Below are 24,930 nucleotides of genomic sequence, written 5' to 3'. Positions count from 1 at the left end.
AGAGACTGGCCGTGATTGATGGCCCCGCGCGCGGCCTTAATGTGTTTACAGCGCACTTAGGAGTCTCATTAGCGTGTTAGCAGAGGGCCGGTTCCCAGTGCACCTGGGCTTGGCCGTTGCTAATCGGCGCCGATTGGAGGCCGTTCACCGGATGAGCGGTGCCCGGGTGCTTGTGCCGTCGCGCCCGAGTACAAAGGGCAGACGTGCGGAAAACAGGCGCGTGACATGGCGCCGGCGCCGCACGGGGGGGCCTGGCGTGGGGAGAAGGCAGGCGGCTTGGCATGGCCCAGCCCCTGTGCCGTGACCTTTCCTCACTGGCCCCCCACTCGAGGTGCTGGCTTTGCCGCGCTCTGGCGTGGCTGCGCCGGTGTGTGCGGGCCTGGCCGTGCCAGGAGGCTGGCCCGGAACGCCGCCAGGCCATGGGGCAGCGAGCGCCTCTGTGCGTTAGCTGGTGGGAACAGCCCAGGGAACAGGAGAGCCCCAGCTCTGCCGCGTCGGCCCGCTCCCTCTTCGGCCCCTTGGCGGGTGGGCGCATGGCGCCTTGGGTCTGGGAGGGGACGGGCCAGTCGATGCCAAAATGCACGAGGGCTGCTCCGTTCTCAGAACCAGCCCGGTCTCAGCCCGGCTGAGAGCACCAAGCAGGAATCTGCAGACTCCTGGGCCGTGGCGGAGATGCAGGGCTTCGCCAAGACCCAGACCTAAACCAGGCTAGCGGCCAGCCGGCCTCCTAGGCCCCCCAGGTGTCCCCGGGCGCTGGGCAGGGGAGAGTGGGCAGACACAGCTGCACCGGCCTGCTGCTCTCTAACACGCGGCTTCCTCCTGCACCGGCCCTGCCTTCCAGATAAGGACAACTATAAAGAGCTCTTCGGCGCCTTGGACAACGCCTTCCTGGTCGCCTACGCCATTGGGATGTTCATCAGGTACGGACGTCGGCGCCCCAGGGCGCGTGGGGAGGGGGCCGGTACGTCTCCGCTCCTTGCTTCCCTGCTTCCCACTGATCCCCGCCCGTCCACAGACACTGAGGCTTCCCGGAGGCTGGGCCGCCTTCGCCTGGCTCCAGGAGATGTGTCCTGGCCAACGGCTGGGCCAGACGGTCTGATTCTGGCGCGCTGGCAGTCTCGCAAGGGCAGGACCGGCAGTGCAGCCAAAGGCTGTAAGCAGCCAAGCTGCTGCTGCGCTGCACCCCAGAAGTGGCTGCATTGAAGCCAGTGCAAGCCGTGCTGGGGTGGGAGTGGCTAGTGCGGTCTGACTGGGGAGTGGCTGGTCAGAAGGGGGCCGCCCCTGCAGCGCTCTGCCAGGAATTCACTGTCTCCCTGCTCTTTGGGCGTGTGTCCTGTCAAGCACCAAGGGGAGGGAAATTGATCCCAGTTTCCATGGCCAGCTCCCTTTTCCTGGGCCGGGTGAGACCAGAGAGGGGAGCAGCCGCCTGTGTCCATCCCCAGATGGGTTGCTCGGCTCTACCTGCTTGCACTGGGCTGCAGGCAGAGCCCAGCTGAGCTGGGACTGTCGCTTTTGAAGGGTCTCTTGCCCAGCGACGCCAGGCTCCCCGGCGGGACAGACCTGCCTGTTCGCTGCCAGTAGAACCCGCAGGGCCTGGCTGGGAATTTCACCGCCCGGTTCTGTCCCTAGGATGCTCCCTCTGGCTTGTGGGCGGGAGGGGGGGGGGTTTAATACTCTGGACGGCGTTTGCCCCTCCCCAGGCCTGGAAAATAACCCTTGGGGCTAAGAAGTGACGCAGGCGCCGGCTCGGTCACTAGGGCCCGACCCGTGTGACAGGCTGTGGGCTCCTCGCAGGGGTGCGTCTGCGGGGCCGTCTGGCGTGTGTCCCGCCCACCGGAGAGGCGAGGGTGGGGCAGTCAGCTGGTGGGTCTGTCCTGGCGTTGCTTCCTTGGCTTGACCTGGCCTCCGCCCACAATGGGCATGGCCCAGGGCCCGGGAGGGGCCGTCAGCGCTCCGCGCAGAGACAGGCAGGGCCCGGAGAGAGGTGGGTCTGAGCGGGCCATGGGGAGCCCCCTCTCAGGCTTGCCAGAATCTGGGTGGCATCTGGGGTTTGCTCCTGTGTCCTTGGCAGCCCCTGCTGTCCCTCCGCCTCGCCGCACGCAGAGACGGGTCTTGCCTTCCCCGGTGCTGGCCAGCCCCTGCTCCCAGGCGCAAGGTGCGGCTGAGCCGGCGCGGCGCCCGTGTAGGCTCCTCACGGTCCCTTCTCCCTCTGTAGCGGCATCTTTGGCGAGCGGCTGCCCCTGCGCTATTACCTGTCGGCGGGGATGGTGCTGAGTGGGCTGTTCACGGCCTTGTTCGGCCTGGCCTACTTCTGGGAAATCCACGCGCTCTGGTACTTCGTCCTCATCCAGGTAAGGAGCTCAGCTGCCCCCCTGGGGAAACCCCTTTGCAGGGCTGGCGGCTCAGTGCCCCTGAGGGAGCCGGGTTACACTGGGCATGGCCAGGCACCCTTTCCACGGGGCCGGAGTCGCGGGAAAGTCCGGCGGTGTTGCCGCTCTCCGCCGCGGCTGTTCCCAAGCGCAAGCGAGGCGCTCTAGGAAACGGGCACCGTGCCAGGCTCCCAGACGTGGCGCAGCTAAGCGGGAGCCGACGGGCCAGCCGGGGAGAACGCCAAGTGGCTAGAGCAGACAGACTCTGCTTCCCGGAGGGGGCCCCAGCCAGAGAGCGGCGCCGCGGCCACGTCCCCTTCAGGAAGGGGGGAGATGCGAATCTCCGGTCTGGCTAGTTCCCCGGTAGCCCACAGGGCCTGCAGGGGGGAATTGTCTCTTCGCGAGATTCCCCCTCCAGCCCTCTTGCTACGAACCAGAAGCTGCCTCGCTCTGCCCAGCCGTTACTGGTGCGTGCGCTCCCCGGGGCTGGCTGGAGCCCACCTGCGACCCCCGGGCCAAAGGCTCTCCCTGCAGGGGCCGGCCACGGCTGCTAGCCGTTCCCCAGAGGTGCTTGCAGCAGGGCAGGGGCCCCAGGAGAGTAACGAGCAGGGAGTCCGGGTGTCTGAGCGCCGGGCCGGGTGCTGCCCAGAGTCCTGATGAAACGCATCCGGTTGGCAAGCGCTGCGCGTCCTGGCCCGGTAATTGCAGGCTGCCCTTCCAGTTCTCTGCTCCAGTTTCTCTGATAAGAACGAGGCCGTGGGACCTGCTCCCAGCGTGGGCTGCAGCGAAACTCGACTCCCAGCTGCAGACTGGGGCCCCGTCCCGCGCCTGGGCGACCCCTGCGCATCCAGGGCCGTGGTCACGCTGCTTGGCTTGGGGCAGGCCGCTGGCGTGGGCGGGGAGTCTGCGCCCCTGGCTGGGCGTGGCCCCGGGAGGGGGGGCTGGTGCACTCCCATTGGCAGGGCAGACCTGTATTTGCAGCTTTGGAAGCCAGTGGCAGCTGCCTGCATGAAAGGCCTCGTTTGGGGCCGCGCCCGTCGGCGCTCAGTGGGGTCTGGGCCGAGGCAGACGGGCTGGGTCAGGCTCAGGACCTTGCACTTGAAACACAGGCCCCCTTCTTAGTGCAGACTGACCCCCCCCCCCCAGCTCCTGCTCCAAGTGCAGACAGACCCCCCCCCCCCCCGGCACCCTCAGCTCCTGCTCCGAGTGCAGACTGACCCCCCCCCCCCCGGCACCCTCAGCTCCTGCTCCGAGTGCAGACAGACCCCCCCCCCCCCCGGCACCCTCAGCTCCTGCTCCGAGTACAGACAGACCCCCCCCCCCCGCCACCCTCAGCTCCTGCTCCGAGTGCAGACAGACCCCCCCCCCCCCCCCGGCACCCTCAGCTCCTGCTCCGAGTGCACACAGACCCCCCCCCCCCCGGCACCCTCAGCTCCTGCTCCGAGTACAGACAGACCCCCCCCCCCCCCCCCTCCCCCGGCCCCCCCCGCCACCCTCAGCTCCTGCTCCGAGTGCAGACAGACCCCTCCCCCCCCCCCCCGCCCCGGCACCCTCAGCTCCTGCTCCGAGTGCAGACAGACCCCCCCCTCCCCCGGCACCCTCAGCTCCTGCTCCGAGTGCAGACAGACCCCCCCCTCCCCCGGCACCCTCAGCTCCTGCTCCGAGTGCAGACAGACCCCTCCCCCAGCTCCCTCCTTTGTGTCTCGGGGTGGTTCTGTCTAATCACAGCAGTGACGGGGATGCTGAGGATTTAAACAGGCTGCACCTTGGACCCATGAACGAGTTTCAGGTCGGGGCAATTAACTGGGTGTTGCTCGGGGGAAGCAGGGCAAGAGAGAAGTGACGTGTCTGTGCCGGGCCAGATCCCCAGCCTCCATGGGCGCACTGTGCGCTCTGGTGCCTGAGGCAGCCGCAGAGAACAGCTCGGCTGCTGGCTGGGAAGGGCAGGTGCTCTCTGCAGCCATGCGGGGCAGCCAGCCCCGGCTCGGGGGGGGGGGGGGAGGTCGGGCTGCTCCTGGAGCCGGGGATTAGGAGTTCAAACCCCACTCCTCTGTTGACTCACTGCCTTGGGCAGCGGCCAGCTCCCTGCTGCGCAGGCCATGGGGCTGCTGCCGGGCCTGAGGGCTTCTGGGGGTTCCGGCCAGTTTCCGAAAGCAGGAACCTCGCGCTCCCCTGCCCGGCCGGTGCCAAGGCTCTGGGCTGAGCCCTGCGTGTGCTTGGGACATCGGCCAGCTCAGGGAGTCGAAAGAATCCAGAGTCTCTGGTCCAGCCACTGCTGGACCCCGGAGCCTGGCAGGGGGAGGCACCGCCCCGCAGTAGCAGGGCCAGTGTGGGGGGGAGTGCAGCCCTGCGGGGCCCAGGAGGCTGTGGGGTTCTGGCCCGGCCGTGGGGCCAGCAGCCTGGAGAGCAGCCCGCACTGGGCCCCGGGGTGAGGCGCAGCCCTGGCAGGGCGGGGGGGAGTGGCTGGGAGCGGCGCTTTCACCTCCCCTGGTCTGGCAAACTCTGGTTCAGGACAGCTCCGGGCCGTAAGGTCCCGTCTGCACCCCAGGCTTTGGGCTTGGCCCGGCTGGCACTGGGCTTTCCCAAGAAGCAGCGTTTCCCTCCAGAGAAGGAAACTGCCTGTTCCGCTGACCCGTGGACCCTCCGCAGCACCCATGCGATGGAGGCTCCCTCCGCCGGCCGTGCCAGACACGCCCTGGTAGCGCTTCCAGTCCTGCCCTGCATGGCCCTGAACTGGCATCTGCCTGGCTCTGCGGCCTTCCCTGCCACTGCCCGAGGGTGGGGCTGGCGTGCCTCTCGCCTGGGCACCGGCCCCTCAGAACGCCTGTGCATTGGTGTCCGGGGGCTGGAGATCCTGGGCCGGCAGGCCCTGGGGCAGCCTGACCCCATAGGGCACTGGCTCCTAGCCAGCATCTGCCCTGCTCTGCTCCCCCTGGCCCCAGAATGAGCTCCTGTGCCCGGGGAGGGGCTGCTTTCCTCCATGGCTCAACACAGCTGGCTCCCCGGGAGCCCCTCCAGTGGGAGCGCAGTGTCGGGGGCTACGGTCAGCGCCTCTGTCCCGGAGGAGAGCTGCCCTGATGCTGACTGTGCGACCGGCTCTCCCCCCAGATCTGCAACGGCCTGGTGCAGACGACGGGCTGGCCCTCCGTGGTGACGTGTGTCGGGAACTGGTTCGGAAAGGGGAAGTGAGTTCGTCTCTGCACCTCGCAGGCTTTTCAAGCGCTGGTTGCTCCATGGCCCTGCGGAAGCGCCTGATTGCTCCCCGGGCAGCGGCAGGAAGAGACCGCTGGGCTAGCTGAGGTTTATGGTCACGGGGCCCTGGCCTGCCTCTTGCACAAGGTCCCGCCGTGCAGCCTTTCTGCCGGGCGGAGCCCTGAAGTGCGGAGCTTTCCCGGGCGGGCTCTGCAGGCTGCGTGTCTCCCGGCGTCCTGCGAGGCTGCGCTGCTGCCTGTCGGCGAGGGCCGGACCCTGCGGGTTCAGCGCTCGGGGCCTGTCTTGGTCACGCCCCACTGCCACTTTGCATGATGGGGCAGCGCCCAGCGACCCCGCCTGTTGCCCCTGGCGGGCTGTCGGGGAGGTGCCCAGCTTCCTCGCAGCAGTCACGAGGACCCCGTCTCTGCCATGGCCCCCCTGCGGCCAGCCCCCATTCCCACTGCTCCCAGCTTTGCCCTTCCTGAGTTTTCCCCCTTCCCCACTTCTGTGGCTGCAAAGCGGCACGTTCTCCCTGCTGCTTGTGTCTGGTGCAGCAGCCTTGGGGAGCGTGCCAGCATCTCCTTCCTCTCCCGTCAGGCGGGAGTCCGCTCTGCAGCGGCCCTGGACTCCAAGCAGCCCCGCTCACCTGCTCTCCCTCTTCCTGCTTCTCCTTTGCTGGCCCTGCCGCCTCTAGCAGCCTCCCTGGAGCAGGGGGCTGGACGTGACCTTCTGAGGTCTCTTCCAGCTCTGTGGTTCTATGGATCTGGGACCCTTTTCCGGCCGGCTCGGGCTGGTCCTTGACGGCTGCTTGGCCTGCGGCTCTGGCTAAGCGCCGCGCTGGCCCTCGCGGTGCCTAAGGAAGGGGCTACCCAGAGTGAAGTTGGCGGGTCTGAGCTCCCAACCTCCCGGGCAATGCTGGGGGCTGCCCGCAGTCCCGTCTCAAACGCCCTCCTGGGCGCTGGCAAAACGTGAGTGAGGCTCAGGCCCCGTGCGTGGGCTCCCTGCAGCAAGAGCGCTTCTCCTGGCCCTCCTTGGGCTCGCTTGGTCCCGTCTCTGTGCAGGCGCTTTGTACGGGACCCTGCCCCTCCCTGGGGATCGCTGGTTGGAGCGGGAAGGCGGGTGCTCTAGTCGGTGGAGCCGGGAGCCCCTCTGGGCCGGGTCTGGGGTCAGGGCTGAGGGCTGGGAGGGCGCTGAGTGGTCCTCACTGGCCAGCGCTGCAGAGGCCGAACTCACAGCTCCCTCTTGTCCTCCCGCAGGAGAGGCCTGATCATGGGCATCTGGAATTCCCACACCTCTGTGGGGAACATCCTGGGCTCCCTGATCGCTGGCGTGTGGGTCTCGTCCGCCTGGGGCCTCTCCTTCATCGTGCCCGGCATCATCGTCGCCATCATGGGACTCGTCTGCTTCCTGTTCCTCGTGGAGTGTGAGCGGGGCTGGGGCAGGGGCGGTGGGGCCCGGGGCCCGTTGCTCGCCAGCCCGGCGGGGCGCTGGCTGGTTATCGAGGGCAGGGCTGGGCTTTCTGTGCCGGAACCGCCCCTCCCCCTGGGCTTGGCCTGAGGCAAGCGCGGGGGAAATGGTGACGGGGCCGGGTGCTGGAGCCGGCACCTGGCCTGTGGTGTCAGGCTGTGTCCGTGCTCCCCCCAGAACCAGGCGTTACAAGGGGCCGCGTCAGTCGGGGGTGGGCCGAGCTGGCTGCGAAGAGCAGAGTCTGGGCAGGCCACCCCCCCTCACCCCCCAGCGGGCTGGTGCTCTGGGCACAGGCGAGCTGTGGGGCAGCCAGTGCTTGGCAGCGCGCCGGGTCCAGAGCCCTTGTCTGGCGGCCGGTCGGCCGGGGTCACAGGCGCGTGTGCAGACGTCAGGGCTCTCTCGAGGCCTGGCCCGCCGGGGACGGTCCCGTGTAGCTTGGCCGCGGGGCCCTGCGGGAGACCAGGGCAGGACCAGAGCAGGGCTGTGGCCGCCAGGGGCGGGTGAGGCTGGCTCCGGTGAGGGCTCTGGCGGCACAAGGCAGCATGGAGCTCGCCGGAGGGGGCGCTGCCCTGAGCTAGGCCCACGTGTCCTGGGAAGCCAGGCTGCTGTGGGGCTGAGCTGTCGGTGGCAGGAGCAAAGGCGCATCTCGGCGTGCCGGCAGGGAGGCAGGAGAGCTCGGTGCCTGGGCACTCGGACACCCTCCTGCCCCCCACAGGTCTCTGCTGGAGGCCTGGGACGGTGCCTTGCGGAGGGGATGTCCTTCCCGCCCGCTCAGATTGCAGGAGTCCCCGTGTGGAGCGCTCCCGGGGGACCCCGGAGCTACAGACTCGCGGAGACTGGGGCCAGACCCGGGCTCGCTCAGGGCCTGAGGTGCCGAGCAGGAGACACAAGTGCCTGCGTGAGGCGCTGACGGCCCAGGCTGTCACTGGGCTCAGAGCGGGACGCGGTGCATGGCGGGCAGGCCCAGCAGCAGCGGGTAGCCAGGCTGGGCAGGGAGGGGCCGGGCAGGGAGGGGCCCGCCAGCCTCTGGCTGCCAAAGCTGGACTGGACAGCCGGGTGATCGCGCAGTGAATTGTCCTGCTCTGGGGCACCCGGCAGTCGGAGGACGGGACGCTGGGCTGGAGGGGCCATTGGGCCGACCAGGCTGGCCGTTGCAGTGTCATAGACCCCTCTCTGCATCTCTAGGAGCCTAGGTCCCTCTGCCCCTGTCTCTAGCCTGGCTCAGACAGCCCAGAGCAGCCTTGCGCTTCCGACCAGGTGCACTTTGTATGGGAGCGGCAAACAGCTGCTGCCATCTAGCGGCTGAGCCCTGCCTGGCTGCCGGGGCTGCCGGAGCCCTTACGGCCCGGGCTCCCTTGTGCTCTGCTGGCCAAGCCGCCTGCCTGGCACATTGCCGTAAAGCCAGGCCCCTCCTGCCCCTCTGGGGATGGCCTGCTGGCAACTTGGCCTTCCGCCTCCCCTCCCTTGGAGACCGTCAGTCGCTGGCCTCTGGCCTCTTGCTCTGAAATGCGGGGCCGCGAGCCTCAGCTGGGGGGGCTGCGTTAGTGCCCAGAAAAGCTCTCGGCCGGGGGACGGGCTGCAAGGGGGCTACCCGCTAGGGACCGCTGGGCTGGCTTCCCACGGCGCTGGTGCCCTGGGGCTGTTGTGTGGCCGTCACATGGAGTCTCCCTCTCGTTCCAGACCCTGAAGATGTTGACTGCAGCCCGCCCCTCCACCACGTAAGTGACGTCCGCGCCGAGCTCGCCGCGCGATCCGGCCAGCGCCGGCTTCCCCTCCCCCTCAGCAAGGGCAGGGCTGTTCCCGGGGAACATGGCGCCAACCCCCAGCGGGTTCCCGCTTCCCCGGAGTGCGGCTCGAGGGCTACGGCAGCCCCGGGACAGCAAGCTCCGTGGGAGTGGGCGAGGTCCCCGGAGGGGAGTCTCAGTGGGGGCGTTGCTGGGGGGGCAGCTCGCTGGCTGGAGTCTAAAGCCGTGTTCGCACCGCTGCCCGGGAGGCCTGCATGGGGCTGCCCTGCCTGGGCCACGCTGCTCCAGACACGAGAGTGGGCTCTGGGCCTCCCGACGTTCCGTGGCCGTGTGGGCCCCTCGCTGGGCGCGTTCGGGGGCTGGAGACCTGTCCGTGCGCGAGGGCGCCAGGCCGGGCATGGGCAGACAGGCCCTGTTCCCAAGGGCCGCCGACAGCCCCTCGCCGCGTGCTTGAACTTTTTTCGAAAATGAAACTTCATTGAAAAGTGTTTTGTCCCCCGCCCCCATCCACCTTCTCCATCCCCCCAGCCTGCGGAGGCCTTGATAGGAAGGGTATCTCTCAGCTTTCTCCCTGCACTCCCAGCTAATAGGAAAACTGGGCTGGGGTGACGAGAGGGGAGAGAAAAAGGAGTTTGCGCTGTTGGCAGGTTTTCCTCTTGAAACTCAGACGCCTCTGGATCTGTGCCCAGCTCTGACAGACGCACCTGTCACTGGTGTGTGCGGTGGGATTAGCCAGGCACAACTGTCGTGGTGCGAGCCCCTTCCTGAGCAGAGCACCCCACGTCTGCAGTGGTGGGCTGCACTGCACCTTGGCACATGCTCCAGGTGCGGCCACGCCACGGGGCCGCAGAACGACACTGCTGTAGTCCACGTAACTCCTTGTGTGGACGTTTGTCCTGCCAGCCTCTGGAAACCGGCGCTGTGGGGCGGCTGCTTGGAGTCCCTGGCCTTGGGACCATGCCCTGCCTGGGGCCGCGTGGGCAGGGGCTGCCCATGTGAGCTGGCTGGAGTCGCTGCTCCGCCTCTTGGGGCCTGAGGCTGCCTGGGCCACAAGGTTCCCAGCGAGGGCCCCTGTGTTGGTGGCAACCCCCCCCGCAGCAAGGGCCCTCGGTGTTAGGAACCCCTGGAGCTGAAGGGCGTGGCGCACTCACAGCCACCCCTCCAGGCTGTCGGCCGAATTGGCGTGAGCCAAGTGTTTGCGGCATGAGGGCGCGGCGCAGCCTGGGGGGGGCGTTTCGTGTACATGCGGCCCTGTGGGTGGGCCTGGCAGGCTCGTGGCGCACTCGTGCGGCTAGGCCGTGCTTCCCGCTACCCTGCTTTCAGGCGGCCTCGGAGGAGAAAGACCCTGACGCGACGCCCTCCGCGGATGACGGGAGCTGTGTCTGCGAGAACGCTGAGGGCGCCACCGTGGGTCCCAGAGAGCCAGCTGAGCAGCCGGAAGCCATCAGCTTCCTCGGAGCCCTCCGGATACCTGTGAGTAGGAGCCAGGCTGCTAGTGGGTGAGGTGTGTTCCGAACAGGGGCCCAGTGTCCTGTGGCATCTGGGGGCCACTTAGCTCGCGGCAGAGCCTGGACATGTCCACGGTCCCCTGACTTCCCACAGCGGCCGGTGCCAGCGGGGCCACGTGTCTAGCGATCCGCCCTCCGCGCCGTCCCAGCCTTTAGCCAGCAGAGGTGCAGGGACGTGGCTGGTGGCCATTGATGGACCCACCCTCCGGGAGCCGCCGTGGCCCCTGTTTGCTCTCCCTTGTAGCGGAGGCCTTCACCGCGGCCCCGGCAACAGGCTCCATGTGTTGACTTTGCCTGGCGCCCGGCACGTCCCTCTGTTTGCTTTGAGCCTGCTTCCTCCTCCCCGGATGGGTCGCCCGGGTGTATCTGGAGGGGTAAATGGCACTTCAGGCTCCACGCCGGCCCCCGGAGCCGACTCCTTTCCGACCGCCCCAGCCGTTTCCACCTCCTCACACGGAGCCGGCCGACCCCGCTGGCTGCTCCTCTGGGCCTTTGAAATTCTCGCGTCACTTTTAGGAGGGGAGCCCCGGCCCCTGTGGGGGAGGAGTTAACCAGGGCAGCCCCGTCGACTGGTCGGATTGCAGGGCAAGAGGCGCCGAGGCGCTGGTCCTTCAGCCCTGGCCGTCCGTGACCCCGATGGGCTAGTCCCTCTCCCGCCCCCAAGAGCAGCCCTGACTGTCCATGTCCCTGATGGGCGGGAGGGAGGACTAGCCCCTTCAAAGCAGGAATCGCCTGCTACCTGGCCCCCCTGTTCCGTGCAGCCCCCGTCACTGCAGGAGCCGAGCACGTCTCAGCCCCTGCGAGGCGAGGTACAGAGGAGAAAGGGGGCGTGGGAACACCACTAGGGTTGCTGATTAATCTCTGATCCCTGGAGGCTCCGGGGCAGTCCTGGGAGGTTGGCAACCCTAGACACTGCACGGCAGAGAGAAGAATCAACTTCAACCCCTCAGAGGCATTTAATGAACGGGGGGGGGGGGGGAGCTCTGAAACTGTCCGAGTTTTAGACCCTGGTACAGGATTTCAGTCTGTTAATTTCAATTTAAATACAGTTCAAGCAGGCCACGCACTTTCTCAGCTTCCAAAGCGGGGGAGGCCGCTGGCTGGGGGGGGGGGGAGGCCGCTGGCCGCAGTCTCTGCTGCCGGGGCAGAGAATTTCTTCCCTCGCTTCGGATTGCTCCGGCTCAGTCCCAGGACTCTCCGCCAACGGGGAGACCCCAGCGGGGAGCTGCTTGTTCTCCATTCGGAGCCTGGGGCGGAAATGGGGGCGAGCGGAGGAGGCCTGGCCTAGCCTGGCTCCGTGCGCTAGGGGCGTGCGGGAAGGTGAGCGGTGGTGGGTGCGCTGAGTGTGTCAGACCAATGCACATGGGGGGTCGTGGGGAGCTTGCTCGGGGCACTTGCCAGTGGTGTTCAGAGGCCGTTCTGGGTCTGCCGTGCTCTGCTCCCCCGGACAGCGAGAACTCCGCAGCTCCTAGGGTGAAGCTGTTCAATTGTCCCAAGGGAGCGAGTTAACACCACTGATGCACCAACATCCGGGCTTGGGATGCAAGCACGTGGGGGGGGGGGGGCAAGAGGATGGGGATCCCCTCTGTGCCTGGGGGGTTCTGACCCTGACTCCTCTCCCGCCCAGGGTGTGGTGGAGTTCTCCTTGTGCCTGCTGTTTGCAAAGCTGGTCAGTTACACGTTTCTCTACTGGCTGCCGCTCTACATCGTCAATGTCGGTGAGTCCCCTGGAGCTGCCGTGGGGGGGGGGGGGGGGTCTCGTTCTCCTCAGGGCTTCTTGCTGAGGAATCGTGCTCAGTGCGCTTAGGAGCAAGCGAGCCCCGACTTCCCCGAGGTCCCAGTGTGGGCTGAGGGGCACTGGCAGCTCCGCTCTCGTGCCAGCTGTCCCCAGTGCTGCCCGTCCTGGTGCGGGGCTGAGCCAGGGCCCTGGATGCAAGTGGCAGGGTGCCTGTGCCTGGAGCCAGGGGGGCAGGTGCCTGCCCATGGGAGCAAAGCGTCTCCTGGGCTCCCCCAAGAGTTCGTGCCGCTCCCGAGCGAGCCAAGTGCAGCCCAGTCGCTGCCTGTCACTCAGCCCCCGCCCCGGTGCAGGGGGACCAGCCAGAGCTCCCTGCCGGGGAGCGTCTCTGCTGATCTGTCTCCTTCCTTGCAGCTCACTTTGGTGCCAAGGAGGCCGGAGACCTGTCCACGCTCTTCGACGTTGGCGGCATCCTAGGTCTGGCTCTTCCTTCCCGGCTTGTTGCCTCGGGGGGGGCGGGGCGATGGCCGGGGCTCCGAGGAGATTTACCCCTGGCTGGGGGGGAGGGGGCGATGGCCTGGGGCTCCGAGGAGATTTACCCCTGGCTGAAGGGGGGGGGGGGCGATGGCCTGGGCTCTGAGGAGATTTACCTCTGGCTGCGGGGGGACCCTCGCTCAACCCACTTACACCCCAGCTGGCGGAGGTGCGGGCTGTGAGACGGGGCGCGACTCCCAGAGGCTCAGCGACTCCCATTGTCAGCCGGAGCTCGGCGACCGGTCACTGTTCCGCTCGCTGGCGGGCGTCGCCCCGGGCCCTGGCTGCCCACGTCTGCGCTCGGCTCCCCGAGGGGGTCGCCTGGAATTGTCCCCTCTCTGGGCTCGACCTCGGTGCCCAGCCGGGGTGTCTGTCCGCCGGGCTCCCGGCACCTCCGGGAAGGGCGTGGGGAGGCCGCACTGGGAGCAGGCGCCAGTCTGACCGGAGACTACCCAGGGCGTGACTCTCCCGCAGGCGGCATCCTGGCGGGTCTCATCTCAGACTACACGGGCGGCCGGGCCACCACGTGCTGCGTGATGCTGATCGTGGCTGCTCCCATGGTGAGTGCCGTGCTGGAACGCTGGTCACGGCTTGGTGTGAGCCCTGCCCTCTGCTCCTCCCCAAGCCCCGGAGAGCCACATGCCTGCCTGGGCCGAGTGCCCTCCGGGCGCCCCGTGACCCATGGCTGGCTCCGTCCTCCAGGAGCAGCGCACTGCGGAGCTCTTCCCGGAGCGAGGCTGCTAGAGCCCCTTGAACCGCGGGGCGCAGGAGGCCATGGAGAGCCCTTCGCCGCCGCACCCTGCTTGCTGCCCCCTCCTAAGGGTGCCACCCTCCGGCTGCTGCATCCCGCGCTGGCGCTCGGCTGCAGGACGCTGGGCCGCTCCCTGGGGCTGCCCTGTCCTGCCCTGCCCTGCCCTGCCCAGCTGGGCGCTGGCCGTGTGCGCCGGGCAGGGGGGCTGCAGTAGGAGCCTCTTCGACTGCTGCCCCCTGCCTCGTCGCTGTGGGTCTGGAACCGAACATCCGTGCTCCCCGGTTTCTAATGCGCCCTTCCAAGTGAGGCTGGGCTCCCTGCGGGCTCTTGGGCCGCCCAGAGGGAAAGAGGGTGGGAGCCAGCGTGACCGGATTGGGGAGGAGCTTAGGGTGTGGGTCCTGAACGGCAGGGGGGCTCTTGGGGCGGCTGTGAATGGCGGAGCAGCGGGGCAGACCTGCTCCCCTCTTCACTGCACGGTGGCTGGGGCAGGGAGGCCGACGGGGGCCCTGCTGTGCCTGGCACCCGGGGTCCAGGACTGCCGGCCCCTGTGGCGCAGTGCTGGGGAGACCAGCCCGTTGCCACTTGCCCAGGCGCTGCCTGCCGAGTTCTCGCGTCTCTGGCACTGGAGCGGGGCGGGCACTGCTGGGATCTGCCGCCAAGAATCCAGCCCCGGGGAAGCCGGCAAAGCGGCAGCTGTCGCCGGCTGTTTGTGCCTCTCACGTCCATCTCCGGCCTGCATCTGAGCAGGGCCCTAGCGGCAGGGCTCCTCCGGCCAGCCCAGGAGCACCCAGGGGACTCGGAAGCGAAGGGGGAGGGGTTAACATGGTTGTGGCTCTTTCCCAGGGGCCCGACAGGGGACACCTCCCCTCCCCCCCAGCCATGCAGAACCGCACGTCCCTTTGGCTCTGCCGCTGTCATGGACTCCCCGGTTGTGCCCCGAGAGACCCCCCTTCCGTGCCACAGCCCCTGGGGAGTCTACTTGCTCTGGACCCCGAGGGCCTCCGCTCCCGGGGGATAATGCAGCCCTCTCCTCTGTCCTCGGTTTCCCGGCTGGGACCAGCTGGGCAGGCCACAGGGGTCCTCTCTGCAGCCCATTGTGCCCCCACTGGCCAGACCCAGCTGTGCCCTCGGAGCTGGGTCGCTGGGTCTCCGTTCTCCAGGGCACAGCACGCTCCCTCCTCACCTCGTCAAAACAGCACCCCCATAACCTGCGTCTCCTTCTTGCTTCCAGCTCTTCCTGTACAATCGCGTGGGCCAGAGCGGGATCGCCAGTTCAGTGGGTACGTGCAACGGCAGCCCCCTCGGGTTCCTGGCTCCTGCTCTCGGGTGGCCCCGTTGCCCGCCATGAGCCGCCCGGCAGAGCTGTGGGCGGGGCGGCTGGACGCTGCTGGCAGACCCCCATGCTGGGTGGTTCCCGGCCGTAGAGTGCAGCCCACAGGCCAGTGTCTGCGCGGATCGGGCCAGGCCCTTGGCGGCCGCGGGCCGGAGGTGCTGCGGTGGTGACACGCCTTCTCTTTGCAGCCATGCTGATTGTGTGCGGCGCCCTGGTGAACGGGCCGTACGCGCTCATCACGACCGCGGTCTCGGCGGACCTGGTAAGATTTACGTGGCTGGTTTGTTTAGGGCAGCTCTTCACTTGCAACGCTGCAGCCTTTCCACGGAGGCTCTGCCTGCGCCGTGGGGGCCCTCCTCTCGGGCGGTTCTGTCTCCGCCACGGCCAGTAGGGAGAGGCCCTTCCATCCGCCGGGCGGGAGGTGCAGCTTTCTCCCACCCTGTGCGATGGGGCCCCACCAACCTCCTGTCCTCGGGCAGCCCTCGTCCCTCTTCCCACGTCAGCCTCTTCCCGCCCCTCCCTTTGACAGGTGAGGCCTTCGTAGAACCACAGAACTGGGAGGGACCTCGCGAGGGCATCAAGTCCCATCCCCTGCCCTCACGGCACGACCCAGCCCCCCCGACAGGCGTCTGTCCAACCTGCCCTTAGATCTCCCCAGTGATGGAGAGTCCCCAGCCCCCCAGGCAACTTATCCCAGGGTTTCACCCCCCCGGACAGGCAGGAAGTTGTTCCTAATGTCCAACCTCAACCTCCCTTGCTGCAGTTTGAGCCCCTTGCTTCCTGTCCTGTCCTCAGAGGCCAAGGGAACAATTTGTCTCCCTCCTCCTTGTGACCCCCTTTTAGATACTTGAAAACAGCTCTCACGTCCCCTCCCAGTCTGCTCCTCTCCAGACTGAACATGCCCAGCTCTTCCATCCCAGAGGCAGCTTTTTGTGCCCCTCCCTCCACGCAAAGGCTGCCCTGTCTCCGCCGAGCTCTGCCGTGTGACCGGCGACCCGCATCCTGGGCCGCTCAGGGCTGCCAGTCCCTCCCCACCCCGGGCTGGGATTGCACACGGCCCGCGTGCAGGGAAGGCTCCCCCTCTCGTGTGAGGCTGACCCCTTCCACTGAGCGTCCGGGGAGGAGGGCGGGAGCTGGGATGACGCATTGGGCACTTGGCGGGTGCCAGTGCCCTGGGTCAGAGCGCCCCGACCTCGCGCGGCAGCGGGCAAGGCCTTGTGCTCTGTGCAATCCGCCGGCTCCAGAGCGGCCGCTCAAGCGCCAGGAGAAAGGTGCCTGCTAGTGTCCAGGCCACACGTTTTCCCCCCCCCCCTCCCTTCTGCCAGGGCAGGTCGCCGCGCTGCTGCTTCTGAGACGGCAGGTCAGACCGCCCTGGCCCGGCACCCTCAGGACTTGAGCAGCCCAGAACCAGGGAGTTTTCCGGGCCAGGGGAGGTCAGGCCTTGGGTTCTCCCTGGGGGTCCCCTCCTGGCTGCTGCCCCGGCCAGCAGTCTACTCTACTGCCCCCAGCCTGCTGGTGGGGCTCCTCTCTGGGCTGTTGGCTCTGCTCCAGCAGGCAGGGCCCCACGCCCCTGGCTACCGGTCCTGTGGGCTGCCAGCCACTGGGGCTCTCTGCTCCAGCGACCCCCCCCCCCCCCATGGTCCTGCCGGACCAGCAAGCCTCAGACCCAGAGGTTCACCCTGTGGAGAATTCCCGGCTCTGGTGGTCGGGTCACGCTCGGCCTGAGATCGTCCGAGCAGGGGCAGCGCCAGCTGGTGACCAGCCCCGCTTGCTCTGTTAGCCTCGTCCTGTCCCTGGCTGTGGCCCTGCCGTCAGCAATCGCCCCAGCGTCCCCCCGCAAGGCGCGGGCGGGCCCTCTGAGGGAGGGGAGCTGCCCACGGGCCACGGGTTTCTCCCCGAAACGCCTGGGCCCTGCGCGCTAGCGGGGAGGTAGCACGCGCTGCGGAGCGTGTCTGTCTGACTCCGGGGCAGCCGGTGCGCGGCTGAGAGCCCAGCCTGACGTGGCAGGGCAGTGACTCGCAGGTGAGAATGGCACTTGCCTGCTCCAATGGACGGTCCCTACCGGACCAAGGGAAGGTGGGGCCGGGGGAGGGAAAAGGGACTCCTGCTCCTGTTGGCTTCAGTGGCCTGGCTCTGACACCCCGTTGAGATTCCTGCCCTTGAACGTGCGGCCTTAATGGAAACCAGCTGGATTGACGGCCCCGGGTTCCGCTCTCGCAGGCTGGAGACCGGTCCCGGACTAGCCCAGGAACCAGCGTGGGTCAGGGCTCCGCTTGTGCGCCCCCTTCTCACTCCAGGGTCTCTGTTTTTACTTCCCCTCCCCCACAGGGAACTCACGAGTGTCTCAAAGGAAACGCAAAAGCCCTGTCCACCGTCACGGCCATCATCGACGGGACCGGGTCTGTAGGTCAGTGCGGCTGCCCTGGCTAGCGACTTCCTGCCGCCGCCGGCACACCCGCTGCGCCTGGCCCCGGCCCCAGCAGGGTCTCTGCCTCTCGCGCCCGTTTCCCCAAGCCTGTGACTGGGAACGGTTCGGGGCAGCTGCCCTCTGGGGGTGGGGGCTCATCAGCGGAGCGAGGGGGCAAGGCCCAGGGACGGCTCCGTTCCTGTGGCCCCGGGGTGGGAGCTGGAGCTGCAAGGAGCTTTGCAAACTGCCACGCAGAGTCCGCTCCGTTGCTCAGAGGGGCCCCAGCGCCCAGGAATAGCCCGGCCTGGCTCAGGCGAGGGAGTGTGGGGCACCCAGGCCTGGCCGGGGCCAGGGAAAGCCACCGCCGGCTGCTCCAGCTCTCCCTGAGTCGGGCTGTGCAACCCGGTGTGGAGGCTGCTCCCTGGAGCCAGCTCCTCCCCTCCCGTCTGGCCCTGACGCAGCGTGTGGCCGGTGCCCGAGGCAGGGCCGGGGCGAGTCCCAGGGGAGCCTGCAGAGCAGCAGGGGCTGCCGAGGTGGCAGTGGGAGCAGGGGAGACGCAGGCCCGGGGGCTGCAGCCTGCCCAGCGTGGCCCATGCAGCTTTCACACCTTGCTCCACGCGTGGCCCAGACCTGACGGGGCGGGGGCCTGTTCTCTGCCCTGCGGGTGCCCCTGCCCTTGGCTGGCTGCCCAGGCTGGTTCATGGCGGTGCTCGTCCTTCGCAGGTGCTGCTCTGGGCCCCTTGCTGGCAGGGCTGATCTCTCCCAGCGGCTGGAACAACGTCTTCTACATGCTGATAACGGCGGACGTGCTGGCTTGCCTGGTGAGCGCTCGGCGTCTCGAGGCCCGTTGCTGGGCCAGGGCTGTGGCCGCGTCACAGGCTCCCTGCCTGGCACGGCCAGCGTTCGGGTGGGGCCTCGCAGGATGGGCCAGGAGCTGTGGTGCTGGTGCTCGAGCGTTCGGCGCAGCTCACCCAGACGGCACCCGAGGGGGCTCACATGGTGTCTGACAGGCGGCCCCAAGGCCCTGGGCAGGCTTGTCCGGTAGGGGGAGGTAGCCACGTGGGGAGTGTCAGCCAGACACACGGCTCTTTCCTGCCCCGCGCTGGAGTGTGGGGCTGCCTGGGCCGAGGCTCCGGGGCATTTCCAGAGCCTAGAACAGCCTCTTGGGGCCGCAGGGGAAGCCAGGAGTGCTGTCGGGCGCCCGGTGGAAGTGGCGGGCTCCGTGGGACGCCAGGCACGAGGCACGGCCTGTTCCAGCCGCAGTGCTGAGTTGTTCCCCGGCAGGTCCCTTGGCCGGTGGGGAGTGGCTCCTGGATGTGGAGCAGCCTTAGCTCTGCCCTGCCTCGCTCGCTGGCGGCATCCAAAGAGAATCCGCATCGGCCCTCCCCCAGCCCCGCCCGCCGGTGCTCCTGCTAACTGGCCGGGGAAGGGGCCAAGGGGGCTGGTGGCCAAGGCTCTGGGCTGGAAGAAGGGCTACCTGGCTGTACCGCAGACTGTGTACAGCCGCTAGCACCCCACGGAGCCCCCTTGGGTGGAGTCTGCTCTTGCAGCATTCGCCCTCCACCCCCCTGCTCTCTGGCTCTCCACGCCCGTGAGGCGGTGACGGTGCTGGGAGCGAGCCGGCTCCTGGGCCTGGCCACGTCCCTGCCGCACACCCTGTCTGCAGCGGGGCCCCCGGCTCCTCCGCTCCTGTGCGGGGGGGGGCCTTGGCACCTGCGCTGCTCTGCGAGATCAGGTTGGAAAACAAGATGGCGGCAGAATAGTCCCGGCGCTGGCCAGTTGTGCGAGGCCTCCGAGTGTGTGCAGGACGCCAGGCCTGAGTGACTCGTACAGCCGGGGACCCTGCGGCTCCACTGCCCCATTGCATTCAGCACTCCCGTGAGAACGCTCTCCCGCCACAAGCGGGGCGTCCCCGGCACGGTGCCGATGAACGCGCAGGACTCCGCGCCCCGAGTTCGGCCAGTTGTGTGCGTCTCCCTCCCGCCGGCCAGGGCGGCTGTAACTTCCGGGCTGGAGCAGGCAGACTCATCTGGAGCGTGTCTTCTCTTCCAGTTCCTTGCCCGCGTGGTGTATAAGGAGGTGAAAGGATGGTGTGGCTGCTACACAAGAAAAAGAGGGTATGTGCTTCTAAAGCCCCATGGTTGGGGTGTATTCAGGGCTCTGGCCTGCATCCCTGTAGCACGGGAAGAGACGGCCCCCCCTCTGCCCCCAGCGGTGTGTCCTGGCTTGGCCGGGTATGCGGCGCTGGGCCATGCCACGCGCCACTGGAGTTTGACACAAAGCAGGTGCCATAGACAAGGGAGCGAAGGTTCCCGGGGATTCCCCTCTCCGGCGGCAGGCCCTGCGTGGAGAATGGGACGCACCCCAAATGCTGCTGTAAATGTTTTTGTCTTTGTCCAGTCTCTGATGGACCCCCTGTGTATTCCCCCCCCCTCCCCGCATCCTGTCCCCGAGCATGCTGAAAGGAGAGCCACGCCTGGTCTAGTGACACAGGGGCTCTGCCTGTAGCCCTGCAAAGCAGAGACGCCTACTAAACCAGTTGTCCTTGTGTGTCTTCTTAGCTCTTCTGTGGCACTAACACACGCAGTAGTGTTGGATGGGAAGTAGTTTGGTTTGTGAGTATCTCCGGTGCTCTGCTGCTGCCGCTAATTCTGTCTGCGATTTGTATCTTGATTCCTTTCTCTTGGCATTGGGGGGGTAGCCGTGAAGGTGCCTGCTCCGGGGCTAACTAGAGAAGGGCAGAGACCCCGGGCACAGCCGTCCTGCAGCAGGCTCCCAAAGGGCAAAGAAAGGGTCCAGTGCGGCCGCCAGTAGCCTCCCTCTCCAGTGCCTGCCTGTGCGCTGGGGCTGAGCTGTGCGGTTCGCGGACAAGGGTCCTGCCTTGAAATGCCCAAAGGCGCCCAGCCTGGGCGCCAGCCGTTCAGTGCGAGGCCAGAGGGGCCGCCAGGGTGACATTAGCCCTCGGGAAGTGGCCAAGTGCCTTGCCAAGCAGTCGGGTGGTACCCAGCAGACCTGTAATGATGTGCCTGCCAATCACAGCGCTTCCCAGCTTGTCTCGAATGAAGCTGTAATCACGTGTCTGAATCCAACCCGCCTGTCCTGGGGGCAAAGCAGATTGACACGACTGTGACTCAGTTTCCCAGAGGCCAGCTTTGCTCTCTTAGCGGCCAGTTTCTGGTGGGGCAGGGCTGTGCTTTGCCATGGGGAGAAGGGAGCCTGGTGCACTCTTGATTATGTTCACAGGTAAAGAGATTTTTTTCGTAGCCCTATTACGGGCCCCTGAGTTCCGGTAAGTTTGGCCTAAGTCAGCCCTGGTGTGGGGTGCCCGGGTCCCTGCTGCCTCGTCACTCACGGCTCCAGTCTAGCCTCTCCAGCCGGCGCCAGCCCCCTTGGAAGGGGTGGGTGACGTGTGCCTGTCTGCTGGCCGAATGGCTCCTCGCTCGTGGGCCGCCAAAGGGTGGCCAGCCAGCCTGCCTCTGCTCAGAGCATCAACCTGCCTTCTCGACAGCCCCTCGCTAGCTCCTGGCGCCAGGGTGCATTTCGTGAGGCCAGGAGCCTTTCTGCGGGGCCCCCGAGCCCGGCACGGCTGGGAGATACAGGCCTGCGGGCCGTGGGCTCCTGCGTCAGGCGCAGCCACAGGAGGGCGCGATGCTGCAGCTAAGACGCAGGCCCAGGAAGGTGGCAGGGCAGTGCCCAGCCTGGGGACGCCTAGAGACCCAGCACGAGAATGGGATCCGCAGCGCCTGGCGAGGTGCAATGAGAGGGGGAGGAAGGGCCCTGAGACTGGTCCCAGCCTCTCCTCCCGCGGATCTGGCCCCGTGCTAACGGCCTGTGGGGCTGGGCTGGGAATCCGGGCAGCGCTGCCCCCAGGTTCCCTCTCCGCAGCCGAGGTTCGGAAGCTGGAGCCGGGTGGCCTGGCTGCCTGCAGCGTCCCTGCAGTGCCGGAGTCTCCTCCCCCGGAACACCTGCCTCTGGCAGGGGCTGCAGCCCTCCCAGCCCGGGGGGGCCCTGGCACGTCCCCCTGGGGCTGCTCCTCCCCCTCCCCGTTCGGTTCCCCCTGGAGCTGAACTTGCAGCTGGGCACTGCTTGCTGCACCGTGCCCCCACCCCCCCGGTGGCGGTATCTCTGCAGCCCCCGTTTTTCCTTCCACCCCTCCGCTTGCACACGGCCCCTGGCCCAGACGGGGTGAGGTGAGCGGGGGAGGCCGCGCGAGGGGCCGGCTGTGGGGCCTGGCACGGGCACTTGCTGAGCAGCCCCGGCTGGACCTGGGCCGCGGGGGCCAGCGCGGCGTTGGAGGCGACAGGGATGCGAGAGGCGCCCGCCCTGGCCTGGCCACGCGCCGGGGGCTGGCTCTCACCCAGCGCTTGTTCCCGCAGATTTAAAGAGTTCTGACCTGGCTCCGTGACCAGAGGCAGCGGCGAGGGGCAGCACTGGGCTTCGCTGGCAGAACCCACCTTGGAGGCTCCCCGTGTGCAGGGGGAAGAATTACGGAGGCAAAATGAACTGGGCAGAGGCCGCCTCAGCCCCAACCAGCCCGGACTCGAATCGCTGGCAGCGGCTCTTCCGAGGGCAGGGCCCGGAGAAGCGGTGGGTGCGCCGTGGGCCGTGGCTTGGCCGAGAGCGGTACTGGGGCCTCTGCCTCTCTCTGCCGCCTCTGCTCCTCCTTTTAATAATAAAACGGTGCTAAGCCTGTGCGCCCACGGAGCTCCTTTCCCCTGCCACGGGAGGGAGATGTTCCACCGGGGCAAGGGGACTGGCTGGGCGGGGGCTGGGGCCACGGCTGGGGTGGCTGGGCCACTGGCTGGGCGGAGGCAGGGGCAGGGGCTGCTGAGGTCTGACCTTGCCTTGCCAAGATCAGCAGTTTTCTCGTGGCGCCAGCAGGCCTCAGGCCGGACGACACCCCAGGTCTGAGCGCCCTGGCCGGCTTTCTAGATGCCTCCATTGTGGTGGGCTGGCGAGAGCCGCTCGGCGGCGGGGCGGAAGGTTCGTGGGTCTCGCCCGCCGGATGCTCGCTCTGCCCAGGTTTGCAGGCGGTCGCTGCGCCCACGGGGGTGCTGACGGGCTGTCAAACAGGCAGCACCTGAGAATTGCAGTGTTGGGGAAAGACAACGGGCCGCCGGGCGCCCTGGGCCTGAGTCCCGCTCACACACAGGCCCGTGGCCGGCAGGCAGGGCGTAGGATGCTGCTATTTGACTGGAGAAAAGGCTCCGTTTCCACGTTTGCTGATACACCCAGACCAGGGTTTGTCACGCACCTCGCTGCTCTCCCAGCCCCCCCACGCCACAAGGAAGCAGCGTCCCGCCAGGCGGGGCCATCAGCATCTCCCCTCGGGCCCGGCGGTGACCCTGCAGGGTGCCTTGTAGCTCAAACTCAGGCTGATCTGCTCAGCCCTTGTGCCATGTGCTCTGCAGCCGCAGGCCAGCGCCAGGTGTCCTAGCACAATGGCAGCGACTCCTGGAAGGGCTGGGCGGCTCCAGCGCCGCTCTGTGCACGTGCCAGGCGCCCATGGGAGCTTCACGGGGGGTTACTCTCCTCCAGCTGCTGCATGTCCAGAAGCTTCTGACTAAGGCATTCCATCCCCTGAGCCCTAGACTGCTCGATCTTTAGACACCAGCAGCTCCTTGCTCTGCCCCTGCTCCGGAGCCGGTGCTGATCGGCTCGGCGCTTCCTCTAGCGCCCCCCGCTAAGTGATATTCTGCCACACGTTTGCTGCTCCATTGCCTTGCCAGGGATTGGTGTCAGGCTGCTAAGACTTTACCCTTTTTAAAAATTGCTCCTTTCCAATCTTCAGAAACTTTCTTCGTGTTCCCAGACTGACTGAAAACTAACAGTGAGCCCGGCCAGCTTTTAAAATTCGTGGGTGCAAGTTATCGGGAGCTGCCGATTTAAACATTCCTAACATTAGTAGCTCGTGTTTATCATCCTCCAGAGCCAAAAGCAGACGGGAAAGTGTGTTCTCCCCATCACATGCTGAGCGTGGCCTGTTTGTCCAGGCAGACGGGACAGAAATATTTATCGAACGCATCTGCCTTTTCTGCGTCTTTACTGATGGTTCTTCCTTTTCCTGTTGCTAATGGACCAGCGCCATTGTCACAATTCTCTTTATTCTTAATAGATTTTAAAATCTGCTGCTCATTGTACTTTGCTCTGTCGGACGCGGGTTTCTCCACACGTCCCTGGGCTTTCCTTTCTTATTGGCCATGATTCCCGTTAACGTCTCCTTTCTTCCACTTGTTTATATTTTTTAATTTTTTTTTACAGCTGTCTTCACTTTCTGCCTAACGCAGGTTGTTTCTGTAACCAGCACAGCCTTCCTTCTCAGTGGCGGACTTGCGGCTTTTTGAATTCTACCTCCCAGCTGAGAGAGCTCAGAACTTTGTGGAACTGGTCCTGGGAAGGCACCTAGCAGACCTATTGCCTTATTCTGCTCGCACATTGTAGATGCGCTCAAGGCATGATCGCTTGGGTCCGAGCCCCACTGAGTTTTAGTTCTGTTTCTTTTCACCCGCTCGGATAAGAAATTGCCCCGGGCTGGCTGGCACACGTCTCCGATCCTGTTGGGAAACCCCAGTGATGCTGGAGCAGGGACAGCACGAGCCCTCCAGTTTATGTCACTCCCACTGAAGCCCCTCATGCCCACGCACTAAAGAGCCAGTCGTCCTGCTCCCTGCACTGATCTGTTGGCCCTTAGCAGCTAATAGCCATTTTGTGCTTTATTTGCGGGCGCTTTGATCCTTGAGCTTTTAACTTCGTCTCCTGTGAGCTCAGAGGCTGGAAAACAGGTCCTGCCACTCGGGCTCCCTACAGCCGTCCTACCAGGGCAGTGCCCAGGGATGTTAGCTTTCCAGTCACACGACTCATCCCACCAGGTGGCGGTAGCACCCGCTCCATTGAATTATGCTTGTAAATGAGCAAGTCCGATTCTTGTTACCCCCGGGCCCAGGTCACAGGCAATGGGGGAATTTCTTCTCTCCACAGCCTCCAGTTCCACTCCGAACGTTCTCAACAGCTCGACGCTGCGCTGAGTGCTCAGATCTTCCCTCTTTTTACCCCCCTTGGCTATTGGTTTAACCCCCCTGGCTACTTGAGCCAGCCTGTCTCCGGGGAGATTGGTCCACCCTCAACAGTGGTGGAGGCCATGCAGACTAGGTAGCTCCTGCTCCCCACAGCAGACCCTCCACTGCTGAGCTGAACCCTTGCCAAGGGACCCACCGGAGCCTGCCCAGTGTGGCTGCTGCAGCAGGGTTTGCATTTGGCACAGGGGCCAGGAAAGATCAGTACAAACTCCCACAGGTGCCCAGCTGTTCTCCGGGCGCTCAGATGCCAGGAGGTGAAATTAAGCATTTTATTTATGTATGTGCCTTTCAGTAGCACTGAGGAGCCCCAGACATGGCCCAGCACCCTGGTATGCTGGGGCTGCCCAAACCCAGCTCAGACCGTTCCTGCCCGAAGAGCTGAGACTGGGAGTCTGACGAGACCCCTGAAGGCAGTGGACAGATGGCGGAGTAACGGGCACCAAGGAGATAATGCTGATGGGTAGCATAGCTGGGGTTTCAGCTCACCAGCAGCCAGCCCTGGCCATGTTTTTCCAGGCATCATGGCAAAGGAGATTTTTGGGAGGGGCTTGAAGAAGGATAATGAGGTAAGTGAGTATTCGTGGGGTGTGCCCATGGGAAAAAATGAGTGGGTGCCCAGCACCTCTTGGCAGCCAGCTCCCCCCTTTCCACCCAGCACCTCCTGTCTGCTGGCCTCAGCCATCAACTCCTGCCCTCTCCCTGCGCCGCCGCCTGCTGCACTCAGCTGTTCTGCAGCGTGCAGCAGGCACTGGGAGGAGGAGGAGCAAGGATGGGACGGGGTGAAGCGAGGGGAGGAACATCCCTGGGGCACAG

The 24,930-nt window shown here is 66.5% G+C and overlaps 1 protein-coding gene across 2 annotated transcripts in view; it reads left to right on the top strand.

The window, feature by feature from the left end:
* SLC37A2 (solute carrier family 37 member 2) overlaps positions 1-21,735 on the top strand; it is a 37,926-nt gene extending 16,191 nt beyond the window's left edge. The window contains exons 4-19 of one of the 2 annotated variants that reach the window (XM_075909295.2): positions 842-920; positions 2,216-2,351; positions 5,478-5,554; positions 6,818-6,984; positions 8,709-8,746; positions 10,097-10,246; positions 11,909-11,999; positions 12,431-12,493; positions 13,025-13,110; positions 14,533-14,581; positions 14,823-14,896; positions 16,963-17,041; positions 17,765-17,862; positions 19,094-19,158; positions 19,603-19,656; positions 21,418-21,735. In XM_075909295.2, coding sequence (XP_075765410.1) covers positions 842-920; positions 2,216-2,351; positions 5,478-5,554; positions 6,818-6,984; positions 8,709-8,746; positions 10,097-10,246; positions 11,909-11,999; positions 12,431-12,493; positions 13,025-13,110; positions 14,533-14,581; positions 14,823-14,896; positions 16,963-17,041; positions 17,765-17,862; positions 19,094-19,158; positions 19,603-19,648 — 1,298 coding nt within the window. In that variant the 3' untranslated portion in view covers positions 19,649-19,656; positions 21,418-21,735. The remainder of the gene's footprint in view (positions 1-841; positions 921-2,215; positions 2,352-5,477; positions 5,555-6,817; positions 6,985-8,708; positions 8,747-10,096; positions 10,247-11,908; positions 12,000-12,430; positions 12,494-13,024; positions 13,111-14,532; positions 14,582-14,822; positions 14,897-16,962; positions 17,042-17,764; positions 17,863-19,093; positions 19,159-19,602; positions 19,657-21,417) is intronic. The other variant, XM_075909297.2, reaches the window with a different exon arrangement.
* The last annotated feature ends 3,195 nt before the right edge of the window (positions 21,736-24,930 follow it).

Source organism: Pelodiscus sinensis, chromosome 25 (assembly GCF_052426305.1).
Source record: "Pelodiscus sinensis isolate ZL-2025 chromosome 25, ASM5242630v1, whole genome shotgun sequence".
NCBI lineage: Eukaryota > Metazoa > Chordata > Testudines > Trionychidae > Pelodiscus > Pelodiscus sinensis.
This window is presented reverse-complemented; position numbering and strand designations above follow the sequence as displayed.